This window comes from Rhinatrema bivittatum, chromosome 9 (assembly GCF_901001135.1).
Source record: "Rhinatrema bivittatum chromosome 9, aRhiBiv1.1, whole genome shotgun sequence".
NCBI lineage: Eukaryota > Metazoa > Chordata > Amphibia > Gymnophiona > Rhinatrematidae > Rhinatrema > Rhinatrema bivittatum.
Genome location: NC_042623.1, coordinates 60,812,221 through 60,839,251, shown reverse-complemented (window position 1 = coordinate 60,839,251; position 27,031 = coordinate 60,812,221). Strand labels below are relative to the sequence as shown.

At 44.4% G+C, this 27,031-nt stretch overlaps 1 protein-coding gene across 1 annotated transcript in view; it reads right to left on the bottom strand.

Moving 5' to 3' along the window:
- The window catches only part of KIF21A (kinesin family member 21A), a 443,437-nt gene that overhangs the window by 157,567 nt on the left and 258,839 nt on the right, over positions 1-27,031 (bottom strand). The window contains 6 exon segments of the mRNA XM_029617139.1: positions 21,957-22,007; positions 22,009-22,053; positions 22,055-22,066; positions 22,217-22,329; positions 22,332-22,385; positions 22,388-22,414. Of these exon segments, the coding sequence (XP_029472999.1) occupies positions 21,957-22,007; positions 22,009-22,053; positions 22,055-22,066; positions 22,217-22,329; positions 22,332-22,385; positions 22,388-22,414 (302 nt within the window).

Here is a 27,031-nt window from a genome sequence, read left to right as displayed (position 1 = left end):
AATAAAACTATTTGAGAACCTCCCGAGATTGACTCTCCAAAATGACGACAGTGGTTTTAGGGATCACTTAATGCAGCTGCCCAAAGAAGAAATGCTAGACAAAATCATCCTTATCTTCCATTTCCAGTCTGTTACGTATTTTACATTTTTCAGAAGCTATGTTTGCCAATTTTCAATTTAAAGAGCAAAAATTTTAAAAACAGGAAAATGAAAAATGGCCAGCCTAGTTTTAGAAAGCCTAATCTTTCCATGTTGCACTGAGGAAAATGATGATGATGATGATATGCTGCATATCTCAAGGAGGTATAAATCCATATCAAGCACATAAGACATGTGTGACATTGTTTTGGTGCAGCTGATACAAAAAGAGGCTGTTAATCTTGGTAGAACATAGCTGTAGCTGGATGTACACGCAAAAAGGAAATCTCCAAAGTTAAGAAAGATTCCTCTTTCATTACTAATGAAAGAAATGATTGCTTTTCTTTACTCTGAAATACAATTCCTTGGGCATAAATGAAAAAGATTAGACCCTGAAAAAGTCTGAGACTTTACAGGATTTTTTTGTGTTTTAAGAGTTCTATGAGCTGACATGGAGAAATTTAGTCTTACCTGTTAATTTCCTTCTCTTGAATCCTGCTAGATCAGTCCAGATGTGTGAGTTTGTATAACCTACTAGCAAATGAAGACAAAGTCACCACCTTTTTCAGTAAGATCACAACTAGTATATAGGATGGTGAAATGCAGGCAAAGCCAGTATCCTTATGTCAAAGAAACAGAAGCAAAAAAACAAAACAAAAACAAACCTACTCCTAGGACTATTAACTCAAATACATCATAAGTACAAGAGAAAATCCTCCAAGATCAAACCCTCTCCAAATTCGACCAAGGATACAAGTGAAAGAAATAACAGAAAAGATAATACTAGGATTTTTCCCATAAGGAACAAGTGAAACCTTCTGTAAGTTCCGAGACCAACAACCACAAACGAACAACACAGCGCCCTGATTCCCTGAGAGAGTCCTGGACTGGTTTAGCTGGATTCAAGAAAGGAAATTAATAGATCAGATTAAATGTCTCTAAACATACAGATGTGCGGGAAGTGTCCAAGCCCATTCTTACTTGGGAAGAAGAGAGGGTTACCCTGAAAACACAAGCCTAAAGCACTGGAAACCTCCTTGGCTTGCACATGTAAACTGCAATAAGGAAGAATGAATATAAGGAAGACCAAATAGCCACTTTACAAATATCAACTGGGGCCATCATTATACACTCTCTGTTTCAGAGGATGCGTAAGCTTTGACAGGATGAGCATGAAGCTCTTCAGTTGTATATACTAAGGGATCGATTCTTGATACCCCTATAACATTACAATCTTGAAGCAAACTCTTGCTTGTGAACTCTGCAAAACAAAACCCTTAGCACACCAAACCTCCTGACAGATTAGTCATGTTTGATATCAGAAGAGAATTCGAACATCCAAAAAGTGCAGAGACTCATCCTTTACCTGACATTCCCCCTTCAGGAATACTGGCAGAGTAAACTGTCTAGCTCAAAAGAAAAGTCAACATGACTTTAGGTAAGAATGGCACTGGTCAAAAAAAAAACCAACTATGCAGAAAAACACTAGGTAGAGAACTTTGCAAGATAATGCCAGTAAATCTGAAAATCTTCCAGCTAAACAATAGCCAACAGATCATTCTTAAGGAGAGAAAGTCCAGGCTTGAAGGGAAAACCCATCCGAACACCAATCAAAACCAACCATCATGGAAAGACTGAATTAATTCTTTGTGTTGGTATTTACTGGAGAGGATTTTGGGAGACAACTATACTCAATGGTGATGATTCAAAAGAACTGATACAAATCACTGTAAAGTTGAAGATGCAATAAGGCAGATTAACTAAAGAGTAGCAAATCGCCCAGTTCAGGTGGCATACACCCCAAAGTACTAAAAAACTCAAAAATGAAATTGCAGATCTGTTACTGGTAATTTGTAACCTATCATTGGATCATCTGTTATACCTGAAGACTAAAGGGTGGCCAAAGAAGCCACGATTTTAACAAGGGCTCTGGGGTGACCTGAAAAACTATAGACCAGTGAGTCTGTCTTTCATTCAGTGCCGGGCAAAAATCGAGGAGAACTATTCTAAAGAATAAAGTCATAGAACATATAGAAAGACATGGTTTAATGGGACACAACCAGAATGGATTTACACAGGGAAATAGCGCCTCAACCAATCTGCTACTTTTTTTGAAGGGGTTAAACATATGGATAATGATGAGCCAGTGGACGTAGTGTATTTGGATTTCGAAGGAATTTGACAAATTGCCCCATGAGGGAAGTTTAAAAAAAGCTTCAGATAAGAAGCAATGTCCTATTATGGATTGCAAACCAGTTAAAAGATAAGAACCAGAAAGTAAAAACTAAATGGTCTTTTCTCAGTGGAGTGCCTCAGGATCTGTACTGAAGCCAATGCTTTTTTAATATAATCATAAATGATTTGGAAATGAGAACAAGTGAAGTGATCAAATTTGCAGACACAAAATTATTCAGAGATGTTAAATCACAGTGGATTGTGAAAAATTGCAGGAGGACCTTGCTAGACTGGAAGACTGTGCAATTAAATTGCAAATGAAATTTAATGTGGACAAATGCAAAGTGATGCACACATGGGGAAAAGTAACCCACATTGTAGTTATACGATGCTAGATTCCATACTGGGAGTTACCGCCCAGGAAAAAGACGTGGGCATCATAGAGGACAATACATTGTAATCCTAGGTTCAGTGTGTGACAGCGGCCAAAAAAGCAAATAGAATGTTAGGAATTATTAGAAAAGGATTGGAGAATAAAACAACAAATGTCAAAGCAAAATTGCTTACCTTGTAATAGGTGTTATCCCAGGACAGCAGGATGTAGCCCTCACATATGGGTGACGTCACTGACGGAGCCCTATTGCGGGAAAACTTCTGTCAAAGTTTCTAGAAACTTTTGACTGGCACTGTGAGGCCACTGAGCATGCCCAGCATGCCATGATATTCTCTGCCCACAGGGGTCTCACTCTAGTCTCGTATTGTAGCAATAAGCTTTAGCAAAAAATAAAATAAAAGGTATGAGACCCAACTCCGCGGGGGTGGCGGGTGGGTTTCGTGAGGACTACATCCTGCTGTCCTGGGATAAACACCTATTACAAGGTTAAGCAATTTTGCTTTATCCCAGGACAAGCAGGATGCTAGTCCTCACATATGGGTGATTAGCAAGCTAGAGGCCGAGTCATTTTGTAGTGAAGCAACAGGGAAGTATTGTTGTTGAAAATGAGACAGCCGAAGATTAGAGCAGGTTGGATGTAGAAGGAGTTGGGAGTAAACTGGAAACAAGTTCTTTAAGACAGATTGTCCATAGGCTGAATCTTGTCATCCTTCTTTGTCCAAACAGTAATGAGCTGCAAAGGTATGAAGAGAACTCCATGTTGCTGCTTTACATATGTCAAGGATTGGCACTGAACAAAAGTGTGCTACTGAAGTTGACATTGCTCTTACTGAATGAGCCTTTACTCGCCCTTGGAGAGGAAGGCCTGCTTTTTCATAGCAAAACTGTATGCAATCTGCTAGCCAACTGGATAGAGTATGCTTACCCACTGCTTTACCCGGTTTGTTTGGATCATAGGAAACAAAAAGCTGATTGGATTTCCTGTGGACTGCAGTGTGGTTTAAGTAGAAAGATAGTGCACGCTTACAGTCCAAGGTATGTAAGGCTCTTTCTCCTTGGTGAGGATGAGGCCTTGGGAAGAATGTGGGTAAAACTATTGATTGGTTCAAGAGGAATTCCGTAACTACCTTGGGGAGGAATTTTGGATGTGTACGGAGAACCACTCTGTCATGTAGGAATTTCATATAGGGTGAGTACGTGACAAGTGCTTGTAACTCACTAACCCTTCTAGCTGATGTAATGGCTATGAGGAAGATAGTCTTCCATGTGAGAAATTTAATATCATATGGGTTCGAAAGGAGAACACAGTCTTGTTAAAACCAGATTCAGGTCTCATTCTGTGACTGGAGGCCGAATTGGTGGTCTAATTTGAGTTAAACCTCTCATAAACCTACTGACAAGAGGTTGTGAGGATATAGGTGCATCGCCCATCTTGTTATGGTAAGCTGAGATTGCACTTAAATGTACTCTTACAGATGAAGTCTGGAGACCAGAGTCTGAAAGATGGTATAAGTAGTCTAGTAGAGAAGTAGTGGGGCAAGTGAAAGGATCAATATTCTTTTGTCTGCACCACAAAGTGAATCTCTTCCATTGGAAGAATAATTCTTTCGTGTGGAAGGTTTACGTGAAGCTATAAGCACTTGAGATACATTGGTTGAAAGATTGAGTGGTTGTAAAATCAAGCTTTCAACATCCATGCTGTCAGGGATAGGGATTGAAGGTTGGGATGGCACAACCGACCCTGATCCTGAGTTATGAGAGTGGGAGCTACACTCAGGCGAATGGGATCCCTGATCGAGAGGTCTAAAAGTGTGGGAAACCATACTTGTCAAGGCCAATACGGGGCTATGAGTATCATGGACCCTTGTCCTGTTGTAGCTTCACTAGAGTTTCGATTATGAGCGGTATCGGAGAATACGCGTATAGAAGGCCTGAGTTCCAAGGGCGAGCAAAGGCGACCTTGGCTGGCTGGTTTGTCTGTTTGTGAAGAGAACAGAATTTGTCCACTTTGTGATTCAGATGTGACGCAAAGAGGTCTATTGTTGGTTGTCCCCAATGCTGAAATATCCTGGTCGCTACTGAGGGATCCAGGGACCATTCGTGTGGTTGAAATTGACGACTGAGTCGATCTGCCACTACATTGTGAATGCCTTCCAGATAAGTGGCCCGGAGGAACATTGAGTGGTTCAGGGCCCAGCCCCAAATCTGTGCAGCTTCTTGACAAAGGAGATACGAGCCCGTACCTCCTTGTTTGTTGATGTACCACATGGCAACTGTGTTGGCCGTTTGGATTAGAAGAGTCTTGTGTGAAAGGCAGTCCTTGAACGCATGCAGCGCATAACGTATAGCTCGAAGCTCCAGGAAATTGATTTGAAATGTTGCTTCGAGTTTTGTCCAAGTACCTTGGGTTTGGAGAGTGTTTATGTGAGCTCCCCAACCCAAGGTGGATGCATCTGTAGTTAACGTTATCTGTGGGACTGGTTGTTGGAAGGGTAGGTCCTTGCGCAAATTGTCCTTGTTCATCCACCAAAGCAGAGAGGACCGTAGCTGGTGGGTTACTTGAATTGGAGAATGCAGTGGTTGAATGGCTTGGATCCATTGAGATCTTAAAGTCCATTGAGTTACTCGCATGGCTAGTCTTGCCGTAGGAGTGACATGAACTGTGGAGGCCATGTGGCCTGGTAAGGTTAGAAACCGATGAGCTGTTGCCTGTTTCTTCGAGTGAATCGAGTTTGCCAACAGGGATAGTGTTTCTGCTCGATCCTCGGGTAGAAAGGCTCTTGATAGGCTAGTGTTCAAGTCTGCACCTATGAATTGAAGTAGGTGAGATGGAGTAAGGTGGGATTTTTGATAACTGATGAGAAAACCCATGGAGTAAAGTAGGGAAATCATTCGTCTGAGAGAAGTGAGAGCTCCCTGTTGAGAGTGACTTCTGATGAGCCAGTCATCTAGATATGGAAAGACATGGACACTTTGCTTGTGCAAGTGTGCTGCTATTACTGCCAGACATTTGGTGAACACTCTGGGAGCAGAGGCAAGTCCGAATGGCAGTACTCTGTATTGGAAATGGTGATGCCCCACCATGAAGCGCAGGTACTGCGGTGAGGAGGGAATATTGGTATGTGAGCGTAAGCGTCTTGAAGATCCAGAGAACAAAGCCAATCTCCTGCTTGAAGAAGAGGAAGCATGGTGCCTAGGGAAACCAACCCGAATTATTCCTTCTTTAGAAATTTGTTGAGATTTCTGAGGTCTAGGATGGGACGTAGGCCTCTGGTTTTCTTTGGAATGAGGAAATAACGGGAATAGAATCCTCTTCCCTTCTGAGACCAGGGCACCAGCTCTACCGCTCTGGCTTTCAGAAGGGGGGATAATTCTATTGTAATTGAAGCATATGATTTTCGCTGAGATGAGATGACTTGGTGGAAAATCTTGGGAATTGAGATGAAATTGAGTTGATATCCTCGATATATTATTGATAGAACCCATTGATCTGATGTTATTGATATCCAATTGCTGTAAAATTTGAATATCCGCCTCCCACTGGTAGTCCTGGCTGAGGATTTGAGGAAAGGCTGAGTTCTCTGGATGAAATTTCAAAAACCAGTAGCAGGTCCTGTCTGTGGGGCAGGTTGAGGCCTAGTTGCTCTCTGCTGCCGTGGTTGCGGCCTTTGTTGAGTTCTAGAAGGCCTGGGACAAGATGCTGGAGGATAGTATCTCCGCTGCCGGTAGAAGGTCTTCTGGTGTCCTTTCGTTGAGGCCTACGCCAGTGTGGGTAGGGGTATCCTGGTGGGAGGAGGATAGTGTCTTAGTGTCTCCGTATGTTCTTTTAATTGAGAGCCAGCATCCTGGACCTTTGATCCGAAAAGGTTGTCTCCCAGACAGGGGAGATCCACTAACTTATCCTGCACGTCCGGTCGAAGGTCTTAGACCTTGAGCCATGCCCATCTTCTGGCGCTAATGCCTGGATGCAGCTAGCTCTTGAAGCAGTTTCGAAGCCGTCATAGGCCGCCTGACCTTCATGTTTCCCGGCTTCCAGAACCTTGTGGATGATGGCCTGGGCAGCTTCCTGATATTGAGCAGGGAGAGATGGGACAACATCTTGAATTTGTTTCCATAAGTTTTCTTTGATACTGGGTCATGTAAAGGTGATAGGAAGAAATCCGAGCGTTTAGCATGGCCCCTTGAAATACTTTACGACCCATGGAATCCAGAAATCTATGGTCTTTTCCTGGGGGGTTTGATGAATGAATTCTTTGTTCTTTTTGATTCTTTTTTGTGCTGATTCCACAACCCACTGAGTGGTGAGGAAGGTTGTGACTTCTGGTATCTCGGAGTGGATTGGACTAAGTAGGTACTGTCCCATCCTCTTGTTCACTGCTGGAACAGAGCAGGGATGTTCCCATAGACGATGTTGCAATTGTAAGAGAACATCATGTATTGGAATGGCCACCACCTGTTTCAGGGGGTCAACAAATTGGAGTACCTCCAAAGGTTTGTTGCCTGGTGTCCTGCTCGGTTTCTAATTTAAATGGAATGGAATCAGCCATTTCCTGCACAAACTAGTAAAAGTGAAATCCTCTGGAGGAGATTGTTTTCTGGGATGTGGTGGTGATGGTTCAGACATAAAATCTTCTGATGATGTCTGTGAGGCAGTATCACTCCAAGTATCATACTCTGGAGTTGTTGTTGTGGTGGTACTGAAGTCCTAAGTGGTGGAGGAAGGCCAGAAGGTCCTGGTAAAGGATCATCAGGAGAAGAGTCGTTTGGATATCCTCTCTTGGATTAAGATGGTAAGGAATCCAATAAATCCTGATATCTTTTCATAATGATGCTGTGTAGTGCGACTCTGAAGATCCTGGAGCCCAGGAATGAGTGGCACAGTTGGTGAAGGTTTTGGCATCGAAGGAATTGGTGTCTTCAATGGATGTTTTGCAGTCATCGGTGTTTTACCCTTTTTCCCTTGTGTTGGTGCTAGGGTAAAGGTGGGCATCGGTGCTGGAACCGATGAAGTCATCGATATCGGCAAGATAGAAGGTATCGGTGTTGGAATCGATGTCGCGGGCATCAGTGGAATCGACATCACTGGCATCGGGGTTTTCCCCGGCATCGGTGATGTCACCGGTATGGAGAGTGCCATCGTCATCGGCAAGGTTACCGGCATCGGTGACGTCACCGGTATCAGAGATGTCACCAGCATCGGAGATATCGCCGGAATCAGCGTGGTCACCGGAAGCTGGTCTTTTAGGGCTTGCATTACTGCTTCTTTGATTAGCATCGACAAGTCCTGTGAGATTGTTGGTCCGGCTGGCGTCTGTGGAGGAAGAGATAATATCTCCTGCGATGGCTGAACCGATTGTACCGGAGTAGGCCCGGATGGTACCGGTGTGTCTGTTTGTTTCTGCCGCTTCGCGCTCGGTTCCTCCTGGGGGGTAACGGTGTGATTGCCGGGCGTGACGATGCCGATGTTTATGTTTAGGCCTACATCGGTTACTGACCTTATGATATCGTCAACGTGAGTTGGCGATGCTTTATACCGGATCCTTCCAGTTCGACGTTTTTTCAGGAGGACTTTTTTTCGTAACTCCTGCTGGTGATGATTTTGTGGATTGTCGAAGGTGAAGGAAGGAATTGCAGGTGGAAAAGATGTTCCATTTTCTCTCTCCTTAATTTCCTTCCCTTCAGAGTCATTCCTGGCATTGTTGGCAGGACGAGATTCAATGTTTCTCGCCTAAACAGACGACAGGGCTCGAGAAGTGGTCTGTGATTGACATGGTCCGATTACAAATTGGGCCATTTTTTTAAAACCCAAAGCCATTGTATCGACGGTCGTCGATGAGAAAAGTTCTGTGAGAAAATCTATTATTTTTTCTCACGTAAAAACGCTATCAATTTCTCACTGTCCGGTGAGAAAGGGAGAGTGAGATCCCTTGTGGGAAAAAACTTTGGAAAAAATTTGACTTTTTCAGTCAGAAGTGAGTAATGAAACTCACAGGGCTCCTATCTCTGCGATGCTTACAGCAGCGCGGAAAAACAAAGACTAGAGTGAGAGCCCCTGTGGCAGAGAATATCATGGCATGCTGGGCATGCTCAGTGGCCTCACAGTGCCAGTCAAAAATTTCTAGGAACTTTGACAGAAATTTTCCCGCAATAGGGCTCCGTCAGTGACATCACCCATATGTGAGGACTAGCATCCTGCTTGTCCTGGGATAATGCCTCTTCATTGCTCTATGATGAGGCTGCACCTTGAGTACTGTGTGCAGTTCTGGTCACCGCATCACAAAAAAAAAAAAAAAAAAGATATAGTTGCATTGGAAAAAATACAGAAAAGGGAGACAAAATGATAAAGGGGATGGAGCAGCTCCCCTATGGGAAAAGGCTAAAGAAGTTAGGGCTGATCAGCTGGAGACGAGACAGCTGAGGGGGGATATGACAGATCTATAAAACAATGAGTGGAATATAACAGGTAAATGTAAATCAGTTATTTACTCTTTCAAAAAAAATACAAGAACTAGGGGACACTCCATGAAGTTAGTAACATTCAAAACAAACTGAAGAAAGTTCTTTTTCAAGCTGTGCACAATTAAACTCTGGAATTAATTTTTGGAGGATGTGGTTACAGAAGTTAGCGTAGCTGGGTTTAAAAAAAAGTTAGAAAAAGTTAGAAAGCAGAGTGGCTTACCTGTAACAGATGTTCTCACAGGATAGCAGGATGTTAGTCCTCACATATGCCTGCCTCTGGGGACCTCACATATGGGTGCAGGTCCCCAGAGGCAGGCAGAGCTCCAGAGTTTCAATGCATGGATGAGACGATGGTGCAGGGAAGAGAGATTCAGCTTTGTAAGGAACTGGGGGAACTTTTGGGGAAAGGGGAGACTTTTCCGAAAGGATGGGCTCCACCTTATCCAGAGTGGAACCAAGCTACTGGCACTAACTTTCAAAAAGGAAATAGCGCAGCTTTTAAACTAGAACAAGGGGGAAAGCAGACAGTCACTCAGCAGTGCATGGTTCAGAGAAATATATCCTTGAAGGATACTAATGATACAGGAGAGTTAGGGCATCCCAACAGAGAGGTTCCATTAAAAGTAAACAGAGTCCATATGCCTATATGTAAAAAATCACCAAAGCTAATGATTTCCGAATTATCCCAAACAACTGAAAAGCAGGTTGTTAAAACAAACAAAACACACACTTTGAAATGTCTGTATGCCAATGCCAGAAGTCTAAGAAGTAAGATGGGAGAGTTAGAGTGCATAGCAGCAAATGATGAGATTGACATAATTGGCATCACAGAGACTTGGTGGAAGGAGGATAACCAATGGGACAGTGCTATATCAGGGTACAAATTATATCGCAATGATAGGATCAACTTGGCGGGGGTGAGGCTCTTTATGTCCAGGAGGATATAGAGTCCAACAGGATAAAGATCATAGAAGAGACTAAATGCTCAGTAGAATCTATATGGGTAGAAATCCTATGTTTGTTTAGTACGAGTATAGTGATAGGAGTATACTACCGTCCACCTGGACAAAATGGTCAGACAAATGATGAAATGCTAAGAGAAATCAGGGAAGCTAACCAATTTGGCAGTGCAATAATAATGGGAAATTTCAATTACCCGATAATCCAATGAAGCATCAACCTTGCACATCCGCAAGTACTCAGACACAATGGTGCAGGATAAAACTCTCACTTCCACTGAGAATTGTAAACAGTTACATTTATTCAGATTAATGACAGGTATTCATTGCGGCAACTCCATCAGTAATATCAGAGATTTCTTAAAGTCCCCCGACACGGTCCCGTGTTTCGCGACTGCTGCATCGGGAGGGACCAAGTAACAGTATCAATCTCCAGATATCACTTTTAAAGATTGATACTGTTACTTGGTCCCTCCCGATGCAGCAGTCGCGAAACACGGGACCGTGTCGGGGGACTTTAAGAAATATCTGATATTACTGATGGAGTTGCCGCAATGAATACCTGTCATTATTCTGAATAAATGTAACTGTTTACAATTCTCAGTGGAAGTGAGAGTTTTATCCTGCACCATTGTGTCTGAGAGATTTCAATTACCCCAATATTGACTGGGTAACTGTAACATCAGGACTTGCTAGAGACAAAGTTCCTGGATGTAATAAATGATTGCTTCATGAAGCAATTGGTTCAGGAACCAAAAAGAGAGGGAGCTATTTTAGATTTAATTCTTAGTGGAACGCAGGATTTGGTGAGAGAGGGTAACAGTGGTGGGGCCACTTGGCAACAGTGATCATAACATAATCAAATTTAAACTAATAACTGGAAGGGGGACAATAAGTAAATCTGCAGCTCTAACACAAAACTTTCAAAAGGGAACTGAAAGGTGCAGCTGCAAAGGTTAAAAGTGTTCAACAGGCTTGGACATTGTTTAAAAATACAATCCTAGAGGCGCAGTCCATATGTATTCCACGCACTAAAAACGGTGGAAGGAAGGCAAAACGAATACGGTCATGGTTAAAAGGTGAGGTGAAAGAGGCTATTTTAGCCAAAAAAACATCCTTCAAAAATTGGAAGATGGATCCATCTGAAGAAAATAGGATAAAACATAAGCATTGTCAAGTTAAGTATAAAACATTGATAAGAAAGGCAAAGAGAAAATTTGAAATGAAGTTGGCCATAGAGGCAAAAACTCATAATAAAAACTTTTTAAAATATATCCAAAGCAAGAAACCTGTGAGGGAGTCGGTTGGCCATTAGATGACCGAGGGGTTAAAGGGGCTCTTAGGGAAGATAAGGCCATTGCAGAAAGACTAAATGAATTCTTTGCTTCCATGTTTACTAATGAGGATGTTGGGAGGATACCAGTTCCGGAGATGGTTTTCAGGAGTGATGAGTCAGACGAACTGAGCGAAATCACTGTGAACCTGGAAGATGTAGTAGGCCAGATTGACAAACTAAAGAGTAGCAAATCACCTGGACCGGACGGTATGCATCCAAGGGTACTGAAGGAACTCAAAAATGAAATTTCTGATCTATTAGTTAAAATTTGTAACCTATCATTAAAATCATCCATTGTACCTGAAGACTGGAGGGTGGCCAATGTAACCCCAATATTTAAAAAAGGCTCCAGGGGCGATCCGGGTAACTATAGACCAGTGAGCCTAACTTCAGTGCCGGGAAAAATAGTGGAAACTATTCTCAAGATCAAAATCGTAGAGCATATAGAAAGACATGATTTAATGGAACACAGTCAACACGGATTTAGCCAAGGGAAGTCTTGCCTAACAAATCTGCTTCATTTTTTTGAACAAGTAGATGTAGTGTATTTGGATTTTCAGAAGGTGTTTGACAAAGTGCCACATGAGAGGCTTCTACGAAAACTAAAAAGTCATGGGATAGGAGGCGATGTCCTTTCGTGGATTACAAACTGGTTAAAAGACAGGAAACAGAGAGTAGGATTAAATGGTCAATTTTCTCGGTGGAAAAGGGTAAACAGTGGAGTGCCTCAGGGATCTGTACTTGGACCGATGCTTTTCAATATATATATAAATGATCTGGAAAGGAATACGATGAGTGAGGTTATCAAATTTGCGGATGATACAAAATTATTCAGAGTAGTTAAATCACAAGCAGACTGTGATACATTACAGGAGGATCTTGCAAGACTGGAAGATTGGGCATCCAAATGGCAGATGAAATTTAATGTGGATAAGTGCAAGGTGTTGCATTTAGTTACACGATGTTAGGTTCCATATTAGAAGCTACCACTCAGGAAAAAGATCTAGGCATCATAGTGGATAATACTTTAAAATCGCCGGCTCAGTGTGCTGCAGCAGTCAAAAAAGCAAACAGAATGTTAGGAATTATCATAATGCCTCTATATCGCTCCATGGTGAGACCACACCTTGAATACTGTGTACAATTCTGGTCGCCGCATCTCAAAAAAGATATAGTTGCGATGGAAAAGGTACATAGAAGGACAACCAAAATTATAAAGGGGATGGAACAGCTCCCCTATGAGGAAAGGCTGAAGAGGTAGAGCTGTTCAGCTTGGAGAAGAGACAGCTGAGGGGGATATGATAGAGGTCTTTAAGATCATGAGAGGTCTTGAACGAGTAGATGTGACTCGGTTATTAACACTTTCGAATAATAGAACGATTAGGGGGCATTCCATGAAGTTAGCAAGAAGCACATTTAAGACTAATCGGAGAAAATTCTTTTTCACTCAATGCACAATAAAGCTCTGGAATTGTTGCCAGAGGATGTGGTTAGTGCAGTTAGTGTAACTGGGTTCAAAAAAGGTTTGGATAAGTTCTTGGAGGAGAAGTCCATTAACGGCTATTAATCAAGTTTACTTAGGGAATAGCCACTGCTATTAATTGCATCAGTAGCATTTGATCTTCTTAGTGTTTGGATAATTGCCAGGTTCTTGTGGCCTGGTTTGGCCTCTGTTGGAAACAGGATGCTGGGCTTGATGGAACCTTGGTCTGACCCAGCATGGCAATTTCTTATGTTCTTATGGAGTCCAATCACAGAACACTTTTGTCAAAGTTTCTAGAACTTTGACTGGCACCTACTGGGCATGCCCAGCAATGCACTGACCCTGCATCCAGCAGGGGTCCCTCTTCAGTCTCGTGTTATAGTAAAAGTATGTGCGAAAAATAAAATGAGAAAACGTAAACAAACCCAACTCCGCGGGGTGGCAGGTGGGTTTCATGAGGACTAACATCCTGCTGTCCTGTGAGAATACCTATTACAGGTAAGCAACTCTGCTTTCTCACAGGACAAGCAGGATGGTAGTCCTCACATATGGGTGAGTACCGAGCTGAGGATGCCCGAGCAAAGCACCAAATGCACCCAAAGACATGCAACGGGCACAACAACAGGGGTGGAAATTTGGTTAGGAGGGCATCCTGAACCCTAAACGGATCGGTGGAAGGATGTTGGGAAGTTAAACTGAAAACAAATTGCGTAGAATGGACCGGCCAAAGATGGAATCCAGTGTGCCAGCCTTATCTAAGCAATAATGGGCTGCGAAAGTATGGCAAGAACTTCAGGTAGCAGCCTTAAAAATATCAGCAAACGGCACCGAACAGAGGTGCTACTGATGTCGCCATGGCCCTGATCGAGTGTGCGTTTACACGGTCTTGTAGCGGTATGCCTGCTTGCTGGTAGCAAAAAGAAATGCATTCCGCCAACCAGGAGGAGAGGGTCTGCTTTCCCACAGGATTTCCCAATTTGATGGTATCAAAAGAAACAAACAATTGAGTGGAGAGGCTCAAACGGAGGTTTCATTAGCCGTCCCAAAAGCACATTAAGGTCCCAAGCAGGGGCAGGAGGGCACAGTGGAGGTTTTTAAAAGGAGCAAGCCTCTCATGAAACGTGATACTAAGGGTTGCATTGAAATGGAGACATTTCCTATACCCTTATGGTATGCAGACACTGCACTAACGTGCACCCTGATAGAGGAAGTTTTTAGGCCTAACTCTGACAGGTGCCAGAGGTAGTCCAGGAACTTCGCAGTGGAACAAGTGAAGGGGTCTATGGACATGGAAGTACACCAGACCGTAAACCTCTTCCACTTAGAGAGTCAAGACCTTCTTGTTGAAGGCTTTCGTGAAGCCACAAGGACTTGGGATACTGACTCTGAAAGGTTAAAAGGTTGGAGTATTAACCTTTCAACATCCAGGCCGTCAGAGACAGAGCTTGGAGGTTGGGGTGACACAGATACCCTTCGTTCTGAGTGATTAGAAGGGGATCCTTCCCTAGAGGAATGTGTCGTATTGATAGGTCCTGGAGGACTGGAAACCAAACCTGGCATGGCCAGTGGGAAGCTATCAGAATCATTAATCCCTTGTCCTGCCGGAGGTTCATGAGGATCTTTGAAATGAGAGGAAGTGGAGGGTACGCATTTATTTATTTATTTATTTAGGGCTTTTTTATACCGACACTCATGATACCAATCATATCGTATTGGTTTACAATAAACATCTGTGCAATAACATTAACATCAACGTGAACAATAAAGGAGACTGCTGGCCCAGGAGAGGCCGAAGGCATCTCTTGGTGACTGTGAATGAGAGAGCAGAAGTTGTCTACTTTGTCATTGTGGACCGACGCAAAGAGGTCTATTCGAGGGTAACCTCAACATTGGAATATCGTGTCTGCTACTGTGGGGTTGAGAGACCACTCGTGCGGATGGAAAGTGCGACTCAGCTTGTCTGCCAACACATTGTCCACTCCCGGCAAGTAGGTTGCTTTGAGGCACATTGAGCAGGAAAGGGCCCATGCCCATATCTGTGCAGCTTCCTGACACAGGAGGCAGGAGCCCGTTCCCCCTTGTTTGCTGATGTACCATATCGCAACCTGATTGTTGGTTTGAGTCAGGATGGCTTTGTTTGATAGGCAATCCTGAAAGGCCTTAAGAGCATACCTGATCGCCCATAGCTCCAGGAAATTTGTCTGGTGTTTGGCTTCCTCTGTAGACCAGGTTCCCTGAGTCTGCAGATCGCCTACATGTGCACCCACCCGAGGTTGGATGCGTCTGTTAAGATAATTTGAGGATCTGGAGCCTGAAATGGAAGGCCTGGTGGAAGTCATCCACCAGGCTAGTGACAGACGGAGCTGTTTGGTAACCTGGATAATGCTGGACAATCGCTGACAAGCTTGATCCACTGGCATTTTAAGGTCCACTGCATTACTCTCATGGCTAGGCGAGCCATCGGAGTGACATGCACCGAGGACGCCATGTGACCCAACAATATGAGGAAGTGCACAGAGGACGCCATGTGACCCAACAATATGAGGAAGTGACGAGCAGTTGAAGATACTCGAGTCTGTAGTTGATGCGCCAGAGATATTATGGTGAAAGCGCGATCCTGGGGGAGGAAGGGTTTCGCCTGTATAGTGTTTAGGTCGACCCCTATAAAGGATATGGTTTGGGATGGAACTATCCTGAATTTGGTATAGTTGATTAGAAACCCTAAGGAGATCAGGGTGTTGGATAGTGAGATGCAGGGAGGTTAATGCACCCTGCTGAGTTGGAGCTCTTATCAACCAATCGTCGAGATAAGGGTAGACATGTACACCCTGATTCCTGAGGAAGGCTGAGACCACCACCATGCACTTGGTGAATACTCGTGGAGCGGACGCCAGGCCGAATGGTAGTACACGGTACTGGAAATGACGAGGGTCAACCAGGAATCACAGGTACTTGCAATGAGATGGAGTAATTGAGACGTGTGTGTAAGCATCTTGGAGATCTAGAGAGCATAGCCAATCTTCTCTTTGTAGAAGAGGAAGTAGAGAGCCCAAGGTTACCATTTTGAATTTTTCTCTGTGCAAAAATTTGTTTAGTGTGCGGAGGTCCAGTATCGGGCGTACACCACCTGACCTTTTTGGTATTAGAAAATACCGAGAATAAAACCCCTTCCCCTGCTGGGGGAGGGCACTGGTTCTATTGCTCGGGATGAGACCTCCTATCCGAGCAAGGGAGAGTGGTCAGACGTTCCCCACATCAGCCGAGGTGAAGAGTCCGCTGGAACAGTCAGGAAATTTAGGTGGTAACCCTGAGTGACTACTGCGAGTACCCACTGTCTGTGGTGACTGTATGCCAAGCGCTGTTGAAGTGGCAGAGCCGACCACCGACTGGTATGGATGGAAGAGGAGGTTGGCTTACACTCTCTAGGAAGGAGTCAAAATCCTGACCCTGGTCCAGGCTGAGAAGGTGGCTGAGACTTTTGAGGCCCAGTCTGCCTGGATTGACCTTTTTGGTAAGGTCTGGAAGGGCAACCTCTAGAAGCCGGAGGATAAATTTCCTTAGCTTAGAGTCACGGCCACTTAAGAGTCACGTCTGAAAGTTCTCTTAGGGGGTGGAAGGGAACTCAGACGGCACAGAAGAAAGTTGGCGCAGCGATTCATGGTGGTCCTTCAACTGCGCCACAGTCTCTTGGATCTTTTCCCCGAAGTGATTATCGCCCACACAGGGTAGATCTGCTAACCTGTCTTGGACTTCTGGTCTTAAGTCCAAGGATTTGAGCCAGGCCCATCTTCTTGCACTAATCCCTGCTGCAGACACTCTAGAGGCAGTGTCAAAGATATGATATGCAGCGCGGTCCTCATCTTTCCAGCATCTAGACCTTTCTGAGCTAGAGTATGAAGTTGAGTCTGGAGTTGCTCTGGTAAAAAATCAGAGAAGTCCTGGATCCTTTTAAAAAGGTCTCTGTTATACTGGGTCATGTATAACTGGTAAGATGCAATGCGAGATATGAGTATTGAGCCATGGAAGACACGGCTGCCAGAGGTATCCAGGGATTTTTTCTTCCTTCCCTGGAGGTATGGAGGAATGAGGTTTTGAACGTCGTGCCTTCTTCTGGGCTGATTCAACGACCACAGAGTGATGATCCAACTGTGACTTTGGAACCCAGGAGCTGACTGCACCAAATAGGTGGCAACTGTCTTGCAGTTGACAGATGGGACCGAACATGGGTGTTCCCAGTTTCTCTTCAGGAGATCAAGCAGGATTTCATGGATAGGTATAGACATGATTTCCTTAGGAGCATCAAGAAACTAGAGTACTTCCAGCATCTTGTGCCTAGAGTCCTCTTCCGTCTGAAGCTGAAAGAGAATGGTTTCAGACATTTCCTTGATGAAATTAATAAAAGACAGATCTTCTGGTGGAGAGCGTAGTCTTTCATCTGGGGGGAGAGGGCTCTGATAATAGATCATCTGCATCCTGGGAAGAATCATCAGTCCAAGGATTATAGGGCTGATCTCCAGCACCTAGTGGGTCTCCAGCAGGGAGAAGTTGTGCTAATCCTGAAGGACCAGGCCTAGGCATCAACGGCATCGGAGGTGGCACTGACGGCATCGATGGAGGCACCAATGGCATCAATGGATGAACCGATGGCATCGATGGAGGCACCGAAGGGACCAGTGACATCAATGGACGAGTCGGTGGTAAGATCCCAGATGGTGCAATGGGTATCTGTGTTTCCTCATCATCTGATAATGGAATTGGTGAAGGCGGCACTGGACCCACCGGTGCTCTCGGTTCCATCGGAGGCAGGGCACTGATCAACGCGGTGGGAGTGCTGCGGGAATCAGATCGGTGACCATACCGGCATCGATGGAGGTTGGAAGCCCTGAAGTACTTTACCGATGGCCTCTTGGATAATCCGATCCAATTCCTCGCAGAAGCCTGGGGCATGGAACCCCAGCACCGGAGTAAGAGGCTGCACTGGCGTAGCCGGAGGGTCCACTGGTGAAGGTGGAGTTGCGGAGCCCTTCACCATTAAAGGTGGGTATTGCCTAGGTGACCGGGTCACAGAAGAGGATGGGGCCTTTTCTGGATGGGGCTTCTTTGTCGGTGGCTCTGTCGACGTCGATGCTGAGGACTTGCCTGGATCGACAGACTGAACCTTCTGAAGCCGGTGTCGACGCTTTTCCCGATGTTCTCATCTGTCCTTTTCTTGAGGAGCCAAGGAGGCAATAGACACCTTTGGAATTGTCGACGCCAGTCGACCAGCAGTGGTGTCCCGGTGCTGGCGAGAAGTTGATGGCACCGGCTCGGATGACGTCGAAGCTATCGATGGAGTTGGGGTTTTAACTGAAAGAGAAAGTCCATTTTCTCTAAACGAGCCTTACAGCCCTTCGGTGTCATTGGGCACATTTGGTGCAAGTTAGGACATCGTGTTCGGACCCCAAACACATAACACAGACCCCATGTGGGTCAGTTATGGACATTGTTCGAGTACAGTTGGGGCACCGACGAAAACCCAACACCACGGCTCAGACAAAAATTTAGCTGCGGTGCGGTTGATGGCCGGTAGGCCCCGAAGGGATAACTCGATGGGAATAGACCGCAACAAGGGTAAAACCTTACCTTTTGACCACGGAGTATGGCTATCGATAGGGGGACCCCTATGGGGTAGAATTCTTTTGAAAATTTTGAAAGACATTCCGTGAGGAAAATTTCTGTCAGAAATCTCAAGAGCTCCTTAACCTGCGTGGCTACTGCTGCGCAGAAAAAAGAAGTCTGAAGGGGGACCCCTGCTGGATGCAGGGTCAGTGCATTGCTGGGCATGCCCAGTAGGTGCCAGTCAAAGTTCTAGAAACTTTGACAAAAGTGTTCTGTGATTGGGCTCCATCCTGATGATGTCACCCATATGTGAGGACTACCATTCTGCTTGTCCTGTGAGAACATAAGAACATAAGAAATTGCCATGCTGGGTCAGACCAAGGGTCCATCAAGTCCAGCATCCTGTTTCCAACAGATGCCAAACCAGACCACAAGAACCTGGCAATTACCCAAACACCAAGAAGATCCCACGCTACTGATGCAATTAATATCAGTGGCTGTTCCCTAAGTAAACTTGATCAATAGCAGTTAATGGACTTCTCCAAGAACTTATCCAAACCTTTCTTGAACCCAGCTACACTAACTGCACTAACCACATCCTTTGGCAACAAATTTCAGAACTTAATTGTGCATTGAGTGAAAGAGTATTTCTCTGATTAGTCTTAAATGTGCTACTTGCTAACTTCATGGAGTGCCCCCTAGTCCTCCTATTATCCGAAAGTGTAAATAACCATTGACATCTACTTGTTCAAGACTTCTCATGATCTTAAAGACCTCTATCATATCCCACCTCAGCAGTCTCTTCTCCAAGCTGAACAGCCCTAACCTCTTCAGCCTTTCCTCATAGGGGAGCTGTTCAACCCCTTTATCATTTTGGTTGCCCTTCTCTGTACCTTCTCCATCGCAAATATATCCTTTTGAGATGCGGTGACCAGAATTGTACACAGTATTCAAGGTGCGGTCTCACCCTGGAGCGACACAGAGGCATTATGACATTTTCCGTTTTATTAACCATTCCCTTCCTCATAATTCTTAACATTCTGTTTGCTTTTTTGACTGCTGCAGCACACTGAGCCGACGATTTTAAAGTTCATGGAAGAGAAGTTAATGGAAGAGAAATCAATAAACCGTTATTAACCAAACAGACTTAAGAATAACCACTATTTTCACTACACGCACGATAGCAGCATGGGATGTACTTACTGTTTGGAATGTTGCAAAATACTTGTGACCTGGATTGGTCACAGTTGGAAACAGGATACTGGGCATGATGGACCCTCGGTCTGACCCAGTATGGCAAATTCTTATGTTCTAATGTTAAACAGATTAAGACCCCACTAAGTAATCAGGATCCTAAAAGGAATTAAATATGAATAACTCCATGATGAGACATCTCTGAAACCCACTCAATCTGAATCCTGAATAAGGAGAGTGCAGAACCTGGGCTCTTCTCACCCCCACCCAAATCCTTCCATACGAAGGTCAGAAAGGATAAAACGGACAGCTCCTTGTCATATTTCTCAAAAAGATGCCAGATCCGAAGAACAAGAGAAGAAAATGGGCCTTCAGCAAGAAGCAAACCTGCTGAGGAATGCCCCTTTCTGCATTCCTTCACTGATCAGACCAGAAAACTGTGAGGGGCAGGATCCTCCTAAAGAACCAGGACTAGAAAATACAGACTATGAATCCTGTAAAGAAGAGGAGGAACACTAACCTGCCACTTCAACCAATCCAAAAAACTTTGTGGCCATCCTGGAACTACCAGTATGACGATCAACCAGTGAACCTTTATTCTTCTTTAAGACCCATCTAAGAAGCCAAGATGAACATAAGAAACCTGTTCTTCAGCCATGGTTGAATCAAGGCATCAACTCCAATTTAAAAATCTGTCAGCTTAGAAGTTCTGTGAGAAACTACCAGGTCCACATTAGGAATGCTCCACTGGCCTATAAACATTTAGACAGCTTCCCAGTTGAGTGCCCACTCTCTGGGACTCAACATACAGTGCATTCAGAAAGTATTCAGGCCCCTTCACTTTTTCCACATTTTGTTACATTACAGAGTTATTCTAATATGTTTAATATGCATGTTTTCCTTCTCAATCCTTACACAACACCCCATTATTAACAAAGCAACATCAGAGAAAGAGCAGAGTAGGTCCAGCACTTGGTGGAGGGGGAAGGGAGTTTGATGTATGGGGAGCCCGCCGAAGGAATTCAATGGCTGACTCCCTTAATTTGGGATAGGTAAGTGCTTGGATTGATTCAGGAAGCCTACTTCTTCAGTATTCACCCATTCCCAAGAGCAGGAAAGCCAAGGTGTGGGGACAGATAAGAAACCCCCTGCTGCCGTAAAGGGCTCTTGCTGCCAACAGTCATCACCATTCTGATCCAAGAAGCCATGAGCATTACCCTTCACCTTGGTGAAGATCCATGGCGCTGAGGTGAGCCTGAAAGTAGGGAGCACCAGATTGGATATACTTCTACCAACACAAAACCCAAAGCAACGTCTTGTTTTGTTTTGGTCTTATAAGGGAAAACAAAACCTAATTCCCAGGAGAGAGCCATTTGCTCTAAGGAAAAAAATTGTGAGCCAGCCCACTGCCCCAAGCTGAACTAGGCCTGCAGGGAACCAGGCAGTCAGATACCAGACTTGTTCAACCTGGCACAGACTCCGAGAGCCTGGCCCCAGGGAAAGCTTAACTAGTGAGAGACCAAAGCCAAAGTCTGGGAGTTGGAAATCATACTGCACCAGTCCAAAACTGCTATCATCTGCTGGAGAGAGAGAATACTGGCTTTTGCCTGCACTGCACCATCCTGTATGCTAGTGATGATAACTTGAAAAAGGTGTGTCCTCTGTCTCTCTCTGTTAGTACCTGATGTAAACCCATACATCTGAATTAGTCTGGCAGGATAAGAAGTTGCATTTTCCATGAGCAATCCATGGTTTACCAAACTATAATCTTATACATCCTTTATTTATAACATATTGAAAGCAATTTTCAAAAGCTATTTGTCCTGCTAAATAGGTTGCCTGAAAACTGTCCACCCTGTACATAGGTAAAAGTACAATGTGGGGATCAACAATGCTCATAGGTTTACCCACAGGAAAAATAGGTAGGCTAAGACTTTTAGACAGAAGCTTAAGAAAATTATATTTTCTGAGGCATTTGACTGATGTACCAGTCACATTATATTTCTCTATTTAGTATGTTATATTTATGAAATTATGTGTTTCATGTGCAATTTTATCTGTGGTATTTTATGAATGTTATTATTGTAAATCCACCCTGCACATTTTTGGAAGTGGTGGAATAGAAATATGATTAAATAAATGAGAGGTGGGGATTACATCTGGTGAGGCAACTACATGCATTATTTACAAGCTTTTATAAACTTTTAAGGTAGAACTTACATCTCTCTTACGCTGGTCTTTTTTCAGTTGTGCTATCTCTCGATTCCTTCTTCGATTCTACCATCCTGGCTTTTTCTTGCTCTTCCTTCATTTGTTTTCATCAGACGAACCTGTAAAGTTTGAGAAACCCACTAATTTATTATACAAGCCAGGCAGCAAGAAAAATGTAACTGAGATTTATAACTATATAAAAAAATAGATTTGTCTTTTTAATCTCACATTTTTTACTTCTTTGGAAGCCTTAAAATGCTTAAAAATACCTTTGTTTTCTTCATTTCTGACACATCCTGCTGCAACTTCCTCATCTGTTTTTCATACTGAGACTGATTTTTCAACAATCGTGCATGTTCTTTCTGAGCTACTTGCAGCCTTGCAATTCTTTATTCATGACTTGAAGTTTCTTTTCATATTCTGTTTTAATTTTTTTGTTTTTTCTTCTGTACAAGTTTCCATTGATCCTAAAAAAAGAAAATAATGTGCTATGTTTGTACTGTGGGCATTAATCCATTTTAGCTTACTTGCAAAAGGAAAACTGGTTCTTCACTGTTAATTTTCGTTCTTGCAGTACCACAGATCAGTCCAGACTCCTGGGCTTTGCCTCCCTGCCAGCAGATGGAAACAGAGAAAGTTTCACTGACACTGTACATAACCCAGTGTGCCACCTGCAGTCAGTCAGTATTGACCTGTACTCAAGCCAAGATGACAGCAACAACCATAGATTTCTAAGCAAGCTTCTAAGCAACTCGCTCCCCTCCAACAAACCAGAAGAAGGTGAAGTTGCCCAAAAAGACAATAGAAAACTCTGTTCCCAAATTTAACATAAGCAATCAGCACTGAAAACCTCTAACTCCTCTGCACTATATACAAAGCAACAGTACGAGCGGCGGACTCTCTCCCCCCCCCCCCCAGTAAATGGGCAGGTCTCTGGACTATTCTGTTGTACTATAGGAATGAAAATTAGCAGGAAAGAGCTAATTTTACTTTCCCTGTACGTACCCAGATCAGTCCAGACTCCAGGGATGTACTTAATCTCCACTTAACTGGGGTTGGATGTGGAGAGTTTCCGCTCGTAGAACACTCTCACTAAAGCACATGGAAGCTGGAGCCCCAACATCTAAGTGATAAGGCCTAGCAAAAGTGGGCAATGACTTCCCAGTAGCCACTCAGCAAATTTCATGCAGACACACCTGATGTGACTCAGTGCAGGAAGTTGCCTGAGAACGTGTCAAATGCGCCCCCTAAACCCCTCGGCAGTGGGCACCCTTTAGAAATGTAAGTCGATTCGATTGCTTCCTTCAACCCCGCCCAATTGTAGCCTTAGATGATTTATTCCCTTCTTTGGACAACTCCACAGTACAAAGAAGTGATACAATCTACAAAGAGGAGATGCGATCTATGGAAATCATAAGTGACCTTTAGATACCTCAATAATGCATGCCTCCAATCTAAGAGGCAAAGCTCCCCGGCATGAGGCGCAAAGGAATCCCAATCGATAAAAGCTGGAAGCTCTATTATCCAATTCAGAATCTCCAATTCTGCACCATGCTTGAGATTGGTGCGAGTAAGCACCATGAAAATATCCCTGGCTTCCTCCTCTTAACAGACTAGGAAGATGAAACTCTTCCAATAACGGATTCCAGCGGGAGAAGAATTCCCTGCAGAGGCCGCATATGTGCGAATGCCCAAAGAATTAATTTCCTATGGTCGATGCCATAGAACCCAGACCTGTAAATAGTTTCATACCCTAGGCACCAAAAGCTCTAGCAGAAGCCTAATCTGACTCTGCAATTTCAGCACACTCTCTCTCTGTGAGAAACACCCGTCTCCGCTAGTGTGTAGAACTGAGTTCCCAGATACTCCAGAGTTTGGAAGAGGACTAAATGGCTCGTTGCTAGATTCACCACCCATCCTAGAGACTTCAAACGCATCAGTACCTTTTGTACTGAGTGTCGACAGAGGTCATTTGATTTCCCATGAATAAGCCAGACAATCCAGATAAGGATACACTAACACACCCTCTTTTACAATGCAGCTGCCCCCACCACCATCACCTTCGTGAAGGTACATGAACCTCAGGAATCTCTGGTGCTCCAGCCTGATGGTTATTTGCAGACATGCCTCTATCAAGGCGAGAGATGCAGAGAACTCTCCCTTGTATACCGCCATCATGACGGACCTCAGAGTTGGACCTTAGAGTTTCTATGTAGAAACGGGGAACCTTGAGAGCTGCATTTACCTTCTTTAAATCAAATCTCTCTTGAATTGATACAGTGGGGAAAAGAAATAGGGTGCTGAACTTAAAACTGTCCTCCAGCCACACTAAGCGTCTGAATCAACAAACTCAGTAAGACATCTCTGTGAAAAAAAGAAAAATCTGCAGAAAGTCCAAAGCGGCTCTCAATCATATGCAATTTCTCCCTCTTTTAGAAGTGAGGAAGCCAGTTCCCCATTGGAATTCTCTGATGTCTCATGATTCACACCCCCTTGAACATTACCAGCGACAGCCTCCCTGCTGCATTTGCCCATTGTGACTGAAAAATGGGAGGCCCAAGCCACGTGATCCCTACACAGTAGGTGCTTTGCCTTTTTGTTGGGCACCCCTGCAGAAAGATCTGCAGGCCCTAGAAACATTTCACCCAGGAAGAGAAGGATGGATCTATACCAGAGTCTATAGGCCCAACCTTGCTCTCTCCAGCCTCTCTTGGGGAAGTTTCTGCCCTCAGGAACAAGAGAGAACTGACCATTGCCTTGACTCCACTCCACTCCCTCTCCAGACACACTGTAGGCCGAGGGGATGTCCCAATATGGGCAAAAGCTGTAGTAGTCAATTCACTTTGAGCATCTAATTAGCACTGACACAAACGGAGAGAGAGTAAGGACTGAATTACTATCAGATGGAAAGCCTCACAGATAGCAAGGTGCTTGGACCTGTTCGTCCCTGGCACCTAGCTCTCCTGAACTTCAGCTATAGGCGGCCTCCTGTGAGCACACCAATGCCACCTGGACGTACATGCACACCACTCCAGGATGCATGCAAATACAAGCTCAAGACTACATCGCGGTTGTACGTGCACAAGTACATGCGCAAATACATGCTCCAGTCTAGGTCGCAGACGTACATGCTCAAATCTAGGCCGTGGCCTTATGCGCCCACGATCCCAGTACATGCAGCCGCCACGCGGTGAGAATGTGCACTCACCTATGCACAAGAGAAAAGAACTGCTGAAGTGGCCCTACCAATTGGCTAAGCAAAGCCTGCCTGCACTTTCAGCGCATTTAGTCCCAGATCTGTTTAACATCTGGCACGAAAATCATTGACCTGAAGAGTTTCTCAACAGCTCAGGCCTTTTGACTGGCCGAGAATCCAAGGAGACTGGGGCCAAGAGCCAGCCATCTCACGAAACACGCTTTGCACATAAGCAGATTAAAATCAGCAGAAGACCTCTACTCCTCCTCAGTGCAAATGCCTCTCTGCACCTCTGCGAAACAAGAAACTGCCAGCAATAGTTGAGGAGGGGATTCCCCTACCTCTCCCGCCAACGCTGCTAAGGAATCGAAAACAGCCGCCATCTCCGTGCTGACTGGGAAGCCTCAGCGCTAAACCCTGTCAACCGTGAGGCTTGTTCTACCGGTGCGGTCATGCTTGATGCAGATCCATTGAATGCCATGCTGCTTTTGCTGTACGTGCACGTTGTTCTCCTCCCCGCATCCCAAGGCACCACCAGCACCTCAATGGCAAGCAGGGATCAGTCCCTTAGCGCCACAGAGCCAACATCCGGTCTCCTCCGCAAGCAGAGAAGTTGCTGAAAAACCCCATTGCTGAGCTTACTGAGCTGCTAAGGTAGCTTCCCCCCTTGGAACCTCACTGGTGCACAGATTCCTCTAATTCCTTGTTCTCACTATTTTTTTTTTTTACTCTGAGAACAAATAAAGATGCATAGAAACTAATACTTTCCTTTAGTGCAGAGGTTCAGGTTCCAAGAGTACAGGCCGCATGGCAGATCAGAAAAAAACCCCAGACTTTTTTTTTCTTCAAAACTTTACCAAACTTATAATACCTGCTAGAAAATCATCCAAATTAAAAAGGGACAGACTAAAAGAAAACAGTTGCCTTAAGCCTGTAGATACCTCAGCAGCCTTGTGAAGGAGAGGGATCTGGACCATCAAATTTACAACCCACGGAAGGGAATTATTAGAAAGGGAATGGTGAATAAAACGGAAAATGTCATAATGCCTCTGTATTGCTCCATGGTGAGACCGCACCTTGAATACTGTGTGCAATCTGGTCGCCACATCTCAAAAAAGATATAATTGCGATGGAGAAGTTCAGAGAAGGGCGACCAAAATGATAAGGGGAATGGAACAACTCCCCTATGAGGAAAGACTAAGAAAGTTAGGACTTTTCAGCTTGGAGAAGAGATGGCTGAGGAGGGGATATGATAGAGGTATTTAAAATCATGAGAGGTCTAGAATGGGTAAATGTGAATCGGTTATTTACTCTTTCGGATAATAGAAAGACTAGGGGCACTTCATGAAGTTTAGCATGGGGCACATTTAAAACTAATCGGAGAAAGTTCTTTTTCACTCAATGCACAATTAAACTCTGGAATTTGTTGCCAGAGGATGTGGTTAGTGCAGTTAGTGTAGCTGTGTTTAAAAAAGGACTGGAGAAGTCCATTACCTGCTATTAAGTTGACTTAGAAAATAGCCACTGCTATTACTAGCAACAGTAACATGGAGTAGACTTAGTTTATGGGTGCTTGCCAGGTTCTTATGGCCTGGACATTATTGGAAACAGGATGCTGGACCCAGTATGGCATGTTCTTAAAAGAGCGAGTGTACAAAAGGGTCACCAACCCCCAGCTCGTCCACCTTGACAAGACAGGGAAGGACACACTAGGACCCAAAAACCCCCTGGGAGATCCAAATCCAAAACAGTCTCCTGACTGCAGAACTACAGGTTTTGCACCATCCGCTGGAGACCAAGAAATACTGAGGGACTGCAGGTGGCACACTGGGTTATGTACAGTGTCAGTGAAACTTTCTCTGTCTCCATCTGCTGGCAGGGAGGCAAA